Below are 11,479 nucleotides of genomic sequence, written 5' to 3'. Positions count from 1 at the left end.
GACGTGTAAGTCAAGAAAGAGGGAATCACCACTAACTTTCGAAAAAAAGGTCAATAATTTTTCCTGATAAGAAGTAAATGGTTGACGCTACTAAAGGTGATTATAATCCCACGTCCAAAAGGTCTTTATAAATACTCTTTCCTAACAGAGAAAGAGGAGAGATCATTCTTTACATCCTAAAGAGCACAACACCCACTAAGGTCTCAACACACAACTGACAATAACCATATGTTGGCTCTCAAGCATCATCGGTCATCAGCAAAGTCTCTCCCCTCACGTGAGCATGACTCTTAAACTATCTCAAAACACCACCGTACAAAACTTCTCTCCATCTTGGACAAGTCCTAATCATCATGTCGTGTTATAAACTTATTGTTCCGGACCGGCTCAATTGTCCGAAATTGACCCAATCCACTCTATTGGCCCAACGCGTCCTGGCCCAAACACGCGGCAACAAGCTTCCAATACGTTCCGAGCAGACAACAAGTTGGGGCTGAGCACGCTGGAGCCAAGTGCTCGGCGACGGCTAGCTTCCCGTGTCTTCTGGTCGCTATTCACTCGTGGATCCCCAAAAAATGGACTTGACCGTTACTGAGCTCTCCCATAAATAGCCCTCTGACCCCAGAGGGCAAGGTAATCACTTTCTTACCTAAAATCTCTCACCTTTCTGTTGTACCTTGTTGTCCAAACACTTACTTTGGCATCGGAGTGCCTTGCAGGTACAACCACCTTTTTTCTCTCAATTGTGCCGAAGTTCAAACCTCATCGTTGCTGGCCACCTGTTATGCTCGTAAAGATCACTTACTAAGACTTTTGAGTCTCTCTGTGACACCTATACTTTTTTACTAGTACAATCTTCATGAAACTTATGTCATTTATATTAATTTCTAATAGAGTTGGTTTCGTTCTAAAATAATATCTTCAATTGAGTTTTGTTAAATCAATTCAGCTAGTTGCGCAAGGACATCAAGAACAGGTACGCAAGTTCAAATCCGTGATATCTCATTTATTCACCTTTAAAATAGTTGAATTTTAACCACTGATCTACTTGACAAAAAAAATTCAATTCAAAATATCATATACAGTTTGTTCATGGTTCAAAGTTGCATTCCAACATCTTTGTTTGTCGTTTACATGTATAAATTTAATTTTAAAAACATCTTATTTGACTATTAAGTTATTTATCTTTATATGTCCAAATATTATAAATTGTCTAACAAGTGCATATGCTTTAACTTATTTAGACTGATATATTTAGTTCTATTTATATTTTAATAAAAAAATAAAGCTTAATTTTTTTAAGTTTTTATTTAAATAGATTATATTAATTTAAAAATAATAAATTCTTAATTTGTAGTCAAATTTTTGGGTCTAATAATTGTAATGTTGACAATGATAATATGAAGTAAACTTCATGTTCTCAAATTTAATTTATCAACAATATCGATAAAATAGTATATTAAATCATAAATCACACAACATGACATTTTTTTTTACAGAAAATAAATGATATTCATTCATTCAAATCGATAGAGTACATATCGTTGCAATACAAATTCAAAATTGCCAAAAACAAAAAGGATGAATCTACGAACAAATCCACAACATCCATGTTAATAGCATAAAACGGTAAATTGCATATGCCTACAAATATTAATGTATTGACTGTATTGAGATGTCTGAAATATTCATGCTTTCGGATCTGTAGCGTTGACGGCACCAAAGTCATTGATTGAATCTGCACTAGATCGAAACTAATCTTTCAACCTGAAACAAATGAACACCGCACAAAAACGGAAAAACAAAATACCCGCACAAAGACGAGAAATCAAAATACACCACAGAAATATGGGAAATCAAAACAAACGATGACCCACGAAATCACAAAAAAGACAAAAAGAAAATGTGTGAAAATCACTTATTTAAATAATAGATAAACAAAAACGATTTGTCACCCCTCTTTGAGAGCGGTTGAGATCCTCTCCATTTCTTTAAAAAAATGGAAGATTCAATTACTATAGTTTTGAGTAAATAAAATTAAATAAATGTGAAATAAATGTCACATGTCATGAAAATACGTGCTATTTACATATAAAACTGTAATAATGGAAAAAATGGAGAGAGAGAAAAATGGAGAGGATCCTGACTCCTTTGAGAGAGAGGAAAGAAAAAGAAGAAAAGTGACGGTTAGGGTAGAAGAGGAGAAATGGAATAATTTTTAGATAGTTAAATAATTTGAACTTTAAAATATTAATGGATAAAAAAACAATATAATGTGTTTGTTTAACGTTATCAATACACTTTTTATTAATAAACACCTCATTTAGATAAATATAATTGTAGATGTGACAATTTCTTTAAATGATATTCATTAGTGTATTGTTTGCATTTATATATGGTTTGTCTATTTGTTAGTCATTTTTTGTCAAAGTTTTGTATTAATTAATGTCTTCCTAAGATTTGTGGCCATTTATGCTAACTTTTAAATAGAGTTGATTTCGTTCTAAAATAATATCTTTGACTAAAGATATACATATAACCTTTACTATTTGCTTAAAATCACATTCCAGCATCTTTGTTTTGATTTGCCAATCAATCTTAACTTTAAAATTAATTGATTTAGCTATTTAAGTTCTTCAAATTCATGAATATAAATAAAAGACAACCTTAACGGGTACAGAGGCCGACAACAGACTATTAAAGCGAAATTTTTTTTCATCAACTATAATAAAATATTTGATTTTTAGAAGAAGTTTTAAGATTTTTTACGACTAAAATTTTTGGTATTTATTATGAAATTAATGTTAATTTTGGTAGTTAAATATTTAAATTTTTGTATCAAGGTTGAATTATCTTTTAAAATACAAAATTGAATACGAAATTCTCTTTATATAGTGAGTCATGTTGTTCACTCTCACACGCGGTTCTATAGTCCGACGAGCCCGGACTCATCCCCTATTTTCTTTGTATTTCCCCCAATTTAATAATCGAATTCTAGACGAAATTAAGGGCAAAATTAATAAAAATAAGAGTGTGAAAACTAAAATAGATGAGTACCCAATCGTCCAGACAGGCCCAATCCAATTAATTATATATGAATTATAAAAAAAAAAAATTTTTAAATTAATTATGCTACAGTGTTATAGACCGGCTAGTGTTTCATTTTTCCCTCTTTGTCTTGGAGGGTTGGTACTTCAAGATATACATATTTAATCATTATTATTAAATATTATAATATTAAGAGTTTTATATTGTTGATAAAACTCCAATCAGGTAATTATCTTCTTAGTCTTTTTTTCTTGAATGATATCATTTTCCTTTTTTAGTCTTCTTACAATTTATGCTTTCAAAAATTTATAATTGATTAGACCTTCCCTAATTTTATAATTTTTTTTTACTTCTTTTCTATTATAATTTTATAGCAACATTATAATTTTCCATATATTATAAAATCAAACAAGAAATTATGGGCATTTAAATTTAATTAAAAGGTAAGAGTAATACAAATTGAAATGTATGAAAATGATGAGTTTTACTATGTGGTCAAATTAGAGAGTTCAAGCAAAATTAATTTGTCAATATGAGAAATTATCTAAGTTTTCCACCTAATAAATAACATTAAAAAAATTTGGGTTTTTTTAAAGAAATAAGTTGAAAAGGTCCGACTATTATTTTGTTAGCTTTTGAGAGATTATATTTTATGTCCCTCATTTTTTATTTTCTTTTTTAATGAATAAATTATCTTTAATAAAAATAATATTAAAATTAATGTATAAGTAAATTTATAGTTATAAAATAAAATAAATGCATAATAATTCGAAATTTCAACTCAATTATAGATATTATAATAAACCAATATAAAAACTATTTGAATTTTTAGAGTTTTTTTAGTTTCCTCAAGGGCACACACGTTTACAGTTGAACATTTACTATTGTTCACTATAAATAGATCTAACAAAAACTAAAGACAATTGAAATACTCTTTATTTCCTTATCATCTTTTTTTAGAGTACAAGTTAGAAAAGGCAAGATACTCGAAATCATGGGTAGAGCTACAGCCAAGCGAACTCGGACACGCGTCAGCACTCAACCCCTCTTTTCGTTGTATATTCCCCACTTAATAGTTGACTTTTAGACAATACTATGGGCAAAATTAGTAATTTTTAGATAATATTAAGGACAAAATCAGTAAAAATATGGTGTGAAATTTTTGGACAAAATCAAGAGATTTTTTTTAGATAAAATCAAGAGCAAAATTAGTAGAGATATAATGTAAAATTAGTAAAAATAAGGTGTAAATTTTTTGCCCAGGCTCCCTAAAATTTCTGGCTCTGCCACTGCTCTCACATATTATATGTTGATTAAACAAAAATCTTTATATTTTTTAAAGCTTTTATATAAACAAGAGTAACCCAAATAAAAATGAATTTTTACAAAATTTATAATTATCAATAATTATTTAAATTAAAATTATGAGAAATATAACTTCTGTTTATATCATGTTTTAATATTTTATAAGGTAAGATTTACATAATATATTTAATTTAAAATTAAATATAAAATTGATATTATGATTATATCATGTTTTAATATTGTATAAGGTAAGGTTTACATAATACATTTAATTTAAAATTAAATATGAAATTGGTATTATGATTATATAAGTAAAAAAAATTATTCAATAATAATTTATGTATTCAAATTATTTTAGATAAATACTTTATTTCTCGTTAAAAAATAAATTTTAAAAAGTAATAAGTTATAATAAAAAGGATAGTAAAATTTGTTGTTTTGTAGCCCAACCAGATTTGAAAACACAGGACCTTTCAAATAAAACATCATTTACTTACCAATTGAGCTAAGCAAACATTTATACAAATTTTTTGTTTTTGAACAAGTGTATTGTATTTTAATTTTTTGAGACCTAAAATACCTTTAAGAAAAAAATAATTTTTTTTAGGCCCAAGGCAAGGGCCTAGGCCGCCTTACCCTTAGGCCGGCCCTGAACAGATACTTTTCACCTTCATGTTAATTAGGCTAACCCACATTCATAAGCCAATGCAACTAGTGGTGCCCTCCCCGACATACAAAACATAAATGGTATGCCAGACACAACTTTTGCAGACCATAGACTTCGCTTGACTCAAAAGAAGTATGATCAACTTGTATGCTTACTCTAACAGGAAAATTTGATTCCCTTAACCTTCCATGACAAGGGTTTAGACTAAATCACCACATCTAATATCACTCATAATGTCCATCCATCAAACGAGTCTGACACATTACATAATAACAAAATTGTTTCCTATTTTGTAATTAATAATTTTGGTCGTTGGTTCATTGATTATGGATCCAATGATCTTGTATGATCATATATCTATTTTGTTTGAATAATTATATCGTATTAGACCCTGTAGACTTACTTCTCCCCATATACTCATTGATAATAGAGGATGAAAACTTCACACAATTCCCTCTAACATAAACCTTCATATACTCATGACTTCCTTCAACATTGCAATCAAGTGATATGTTTATAATAAACTCATTGACTAGCTTTTCATCGCAAGGACCACTATCACTAACCGTCTTAATTAGCCCAATAACTTTTATCATAAACATAATCTCTTTACAATTAGGAGCATTTGTTCCCCCCTCTCTCTCCCTCACACACAACACACGCAACCCTTTTAGAATAACATATTTCCACTTTTAAACACTTGTTTCTGAATTAAATGACACATTATCCAAGGGAGCAACAACAAAATTCACATGAATTCTCTTTCCACCAACTTTTCTCCTAGAAGAGGTCAAAATGTCTAGGTTATTTGTTTCAACATTTGTCTCAGATTCACTTGATTGAACAAGTTTTCTCTTAAGAGACTTCTTCTTAGTAGTTTTCTCTTCAACCTTTCTTTTCTTACTCACACGAGTCTTTTGAGGTGTTCTCTTTTTTCACATTTTCATTGTTCTTCATGGAGGTTTTCGGAGAGTCATCTTATCCCTTTTTCTTTTCTTTCACCCCATTAGTCAAAGACCTAACAATACTCTTCCTAACTTTTACAACAGGTGCTTCATCAGACTGAGTTTCTTCATCGACATTCTCCACTTCTTTAGCTACATCTTTCTCTTGAGGTTTGGTAACACTCTCAATAATCCTCTTCATAATGGTGGCAATAGGAACATCATCATCTTCATCAGCTTGATCATCTTCCACACTCCTTTTGCTTTGAACCCCAACCTCTACATTTTGATGGTTCTCATTGAGGATATCATCAACAAAGTCTCCACCAGGGACATAGTTATCATCGACAACATCATCAAAAAACTTATCAATAACAGGTGTATCAACATGATGATCATCAACCACGACAGGTTTGTCACTAGGATTTGCGTTACCATGTGTTTCACCCGTGGATTTATAAGGTTAATCAACTGGCACAAAAGCGGGTTCGTCCTGTGGACCACCTGACGTTGGAATAGTGTCATACCCCAATTTTAACCCGACTTTTCTAAAAATGTAGACAACTAATTCCGTTGCGCATAAAATAAAATTGCAATTTTATAAACAGACTGGTTGAATCATTCTCCAATTGCATGTATATTCTGTGGACAATTTTTTCAAGTTTCAAAACTTTATTGGACTATTTTACGAAACTACGGTGTGCATAGGTCATTTTGGTAGGTTAGTCAATTTTTTCCGAATTTGAGTTCAGTCGCATTTTGATCAGTCATAGTCTTTTTATTTTTAATTGTTTTATATGAACCGAACCGTTTTACCGAGCTTTATTGCGCGTAGTGCGTAATTAAAAATCATGTTGAAGATAAAAACTAAATCTAAATTTTAAGATGGAATCGATTCTAGAAGTAAAAAATAATTTTACTCAACAATATTCAAACATATTAAAATTAATTTAATATTTTAGAATAATTTTGTCTCACACAAGTAAATTTAGAAAATGCATTCAGAAGTTAGAAGAAAAGCAACAGATAACTAGTACATGTTCCATATAGTCACAGATCTTCTTATATCAATTCTCAAAATATCAACATAGATTTATACCAAATGAAGTCTATCTTTTCTTGTTCAATCTTTATGGTATCTTTTAGCTAAAGGAATAATATAGATGAAAATGACTGCATGTATTCAATATTAAAACCATCCAAAACAGATTAAGGTTGATTATTCAGATCCTGCCAATTCTGGCATGTTTTCATTGTACTAGTAATTGCACATAAAAAATCTAACAGTTCAAAGTTCAACAGTGCTCTACACTCTAACCAAATTATAATTCAAGCCAATAGAATCGTGTATCATCTTTCAGTAAAATTAAACCTAAATATGATTAATCATCAAATAAAGGTATAGAAGTAAAAAGGGTACAAAACATAGTAACTTTGCCAGGCAATAGTTCTCCAAGAATACAACCTACTGAAGCGATGTTGTATAAGCGAGTGACGAGTGAACTCTATAGTACCTATAACAGATGTAAGATATGTCTTGTCCCTCTTCTACCTGTCAAATATATGCAAAAGATCATCAAGATAGTTTGCTGGTTCATAAATTTTGAAAACACAGACTTCACACCTTTGACTTAAATAAACGGCCTAATACAGAAGACTTCATTTGAGTACGTTTCAAGAAAGGGTGATCAAAACCAAATTTTCGGTCACTGTTTATTTTGATGATATCATATTCATATGACTGATATTATCGTCTTATTCCGCCAATTTGGCTACTTACATAGAAAAATGATTAAAAAAATTCTGAGTGCCTCAAATTCTTAAAGACATTATAAAATTGGTTCAACAAAGAAATTTTGAGATAAATTTATCAAGATAAACAAAACACTCACGAAATCAGAAATTTGGCAGAAATCAGCAAAATTTGGGGAGCAAAAAAAGGTTGAGAGACAATGAAATTTTATGATCTCAAAGTCAATTTTTTCTTCCAATTATAAGTGGTAGATAATCTGGAAAAATTTTAAATTCATGACATAGTATTCAACAGTAGCTATAGAGTAAAGTCCAATAGAAGATATAAAGCTGCAATGGTCACCACCAGTATAATGTAATGGAAAAACGCAAACATGAAACATCATTTTAGGCAACTCACCTGATGATTCATATGTGCAATCTAAGGCCACTCTTTCCCTCCATTGTTTTGACAGCTTGCTTGTAGTAGAAGGCAGCACTTAAAAGTCAGTATTGAAAGAGAGGCATACAGTCCTTTTCTCGTAAAGATTGATTCAAGCTGGCGACAATATGAAATCTCAATGTTTTCAAGAGAAGAGAGACGCTGAAGCCACTTTTTGTTTAAGCATTTCAGATAATAAAGATCAGAAATGCACATCAATACAAGAGAAGTAGGAATCAATGACTTTCATTTCATCAGAGAATCCACGAGAACATCACCTCGAATTTGCAACTCTGTAAGATGAATAATGTTGCTGCTGCCTGCTGTTGATGCTGCTACCCACATCTTCTGGATGTTGTGATCTGAGTAATGGATACTGGGACATCTCAATTATGTTCAACACTGTTTTTTAACGTTATTTGAACAATCTCAGCTTCTTTATACTCTTTTCTCCATCAACATCAACAGTTTCCACATTGTTGTCAATTTTTTCATTGCCAATGGATACGGATGCATGACGCGTTTCAAGTGATTCTCCACCCACAAACTTTTTAGTCAACATATCATCAATTGTTTTATCGGACTCTTCATAAACTTTGGATAAAAATGTGTAAGTTTCATGAGACTTTGAAGCTTTGTGGATCAGTTTAACCATTCGGGGACATAACTCATTGTATCGCTCCATGAAATGAGCTTTTATATCCAATTCAATATGTTTCTTTTTTAAATCTTGATTATTTCCTAACCTTGCATCTCTTGTCCATCGCTTCAGTATATAGTGATGAGGAATTAACTTAATATTCATAACATCTAAAACTTTCAAAGCATGACTGCATAAGATACCATATGTTTCAAATTTATGACAATCACAAACAACATTTTGATCCACGAGATTCCCTATTACCATCCGCTCCTTACTATTATCATAGTTTGTAACAACATACAGCCCTTCTTCCAAATTCTTTACGCAAGTGCCTAGATATTCTTCATACTCTTCTTGAAATTCTTCAAAAATTGTTGGAGTGTAAATATTTCCGGCTTGTACAAGCATAGGAGCCCTTTTCATTTTCAGTTTAGGCAACTCGTGTCTTGACTTGTAATCGGCTTCTGACTCAATGTTCCGTTGTTTATTGACAACTCTTTCAAAATGTGTGAAAAATTGTACTAAATTTAAATCTGACTTCAGATGATTTTTCAACTCAGAATTAAAACTTTCACTTAATTGAATAGACCGCATACCTGCTGTGAATTTTTTTCTAACGTACGCCCATGCCCATTTTTCCTTCAGTTGAAAAATTGAATGAAGCCATGAATCTTTAAGAACATTATGTTCAGCAAGTAAAACATTCCACGCGTTCAAAAACTCACCTTCTTCTTCATGTAGATCAATGCAAGCTTCAAAATCCGAGCAAACTTGTGAACCCTTTTGATACAGATGGTCCACATGCCTCATGGCATTTTCTCTTATACGCCAAGTGCACAATCCATGAAACGTTTCAGGCATAACTAAAGAAATAGCCGTGGCCATTGCTGAATCTTGATCCGTTAGAATGGTTTTAGGTTTTTCTCCACCCATTGCTTGGAGAAAAGTTTCAAATAACCATTGAAAAGAAGGAACCGTTTCATCATATAGCAACGTTGCACCAAAAACAACCATTTGCTTGTGATTATTTACTCCAACAAATACTCCCAATGGCCGATTATCCTTATTTATCTTGTATGTTGTATCAAAAGTGACGACATCACCAAAGCATCCGTAGTCATTTATCATCTGTGCATCCGCCCAGAATACATTTGTTATTTGTTGTTCAACGTCTAATTGAAAATCATAAAAGAACGAAGGATTTTCACTTTGTCGTTTAAAATGCATCAACAAAGCACCCACCTCACCATACATTAGCGACCGCATCCTTCTAGTCGGAAGATAATTCTTACTTTCTTGTCTCGTACAACCAATACCATCCATTCCATCAACTTCATTAGAAACTTCTTTTCGAAAAACTTTTTGTTTCAATCTAGATTTCTTCTCACCCACTAAAATGTGAGACGTCTGTGACTCAGATATGCGTCGATGGGAGCGAACCATATTAACATACCCCGGCGGTAGAAGAGCATGATTATGCTGACCCACAAAATCAACAACCTTATACTTCCCAATCTTTCGATCAAGTGAAATAACCATACGAGCATCACATCCCGTTCTAGTTTCTACTCTACCCTCTCTACCCTCTTTTATCAAGTTTCTCCGTTTGTCAACATTCTGCATACCCTCTTTAAAACACGTGAATCTTCTCGAAGTCAAAGTTCCGTCTTTTCTACTTTTGTTTCCATATTCTCGACGAATACCAAATCCAGTTACCCTACTATACTCATTATAAAATTCATAAGCCGCGGCCTCGGATTCAAACTCCATATCTAAATGTGGTGTATAAGTATAATCAACAACCCTATGTTCCTCATGTTGAATATTTTTTACACATTTCTTCTCTACATCTTCAACTATTGGAATTTTTGACACATTCAAGTTTTCTAAAAAAAAACATAAAATAATAATAATAGTCATTGAAAATAGAAAAATGAAAACAAATTTCAAAAGAGTGAAACTTCTATGCAATAATAATGCTGAATGGAGAAAAGCATAAAAAAAAGATTAATGCTATTTATCTCTACTCTAAGGAATTTCATGGGAATGGAAAAAAAGAGAATCACCTGAGAGGCTGTTCATCTGCGGAGTTTGAAGACGGCGGTGAAATTGAGCATTAAGGAGGTGCGGCGGTAGTACGGCGGCGCTATTTTGAGGACTGTTTCAGAGTTACAGGTTGAAGAAAAAGGGTTACCCTTTTTTTTTTTTTTATTCATTTCATTTTCAAAATTAATTTTAATTTACAACCGTTGATTTTTAATTTGCCATATGTCAACTAGAGAAACAATCAATTAGAGATCTCCTAATTGATTTATTATTATTATTTTTTAAAATAAATATCTCTTTCTTCAAAAAAAATTTTATTAGGCAAATTATTTAACGAGAGACGATTATATAGTGATTCAACTTGGAAGTTCTAAACTCAATAAGTTTTTCAAATTTTAATCACTACTAAAATTCGATTGGGTCATAATTCCAACAAAACTTAATCTTAAGCAATAAATCGATATCAATGCAATAAACGATAAACTATTATATGAATGAAAAACCTAAGCATGAAATATACTACTAAATGTAAATGCAAGAGTAAAAGGTAGAGAGATGACACAGTGATTTATAGTGCTTTGAATTTGTCGTCCTCGTGTGAGTACGTGCACTTTTGAAAGTAGTTGCATAGTTCCACTAGTTTGACAAATATT

General features: G+C 31.5%; 1 protein-coding gene across 1 annotated transcript; it reads right to left on the bottom strand.

Moving 5' to 3' along the window:
- Nucleotides 1–6,204: 6,204 nt before the first annotated feature.
- On the bottom strand, nt 6,205–10,969 carry LOC131593267 (protein FAR1-RELATED SEQUENCE 5-like). The gene is made up of 3 exons (XM_058865633.1): nt 10,847–10,969; nt 8,117–10,666; nt 6,205–7,516 (listed from the first exon to the last, which is right to left on the bottom strand). Exons 1-2 carry the CDS (start codon nt 10,860–10,862, stop codon nt 8,553–8,555), a joined length of 2,130 nt encoding a protein of 709 aa, XP_058721616.1. The 5' UTR covers nt 10,863–10,969; the 3' UTR covers nt 6,205–7,516; nt 8,117–8,552.
- Between the last annotated feature and the right edge of the window lie 510 nt (nt 10,970–11,479).

The sequence above is a fragment of the Vicia villosa genome, linkage group LG3 (genome assembly GCF_029867415.1).
Source record: "Vicia villosa cultivar HV-30 ecotype Madison, WI linkage group LG3, Vvil1.0, whole genome shotgun sequence".
NCBI lineage: Eukaryota > Viridiplantae > Streptophyta > Magnoliopsida > Fabales > Fabaceae > Vicia > Vicia villosa.
The sequence above is the reverse complement of the archived record's forward strand: the minus strand, read 5'-3'. Positions and strand labels throughout refer to the sequence as shown.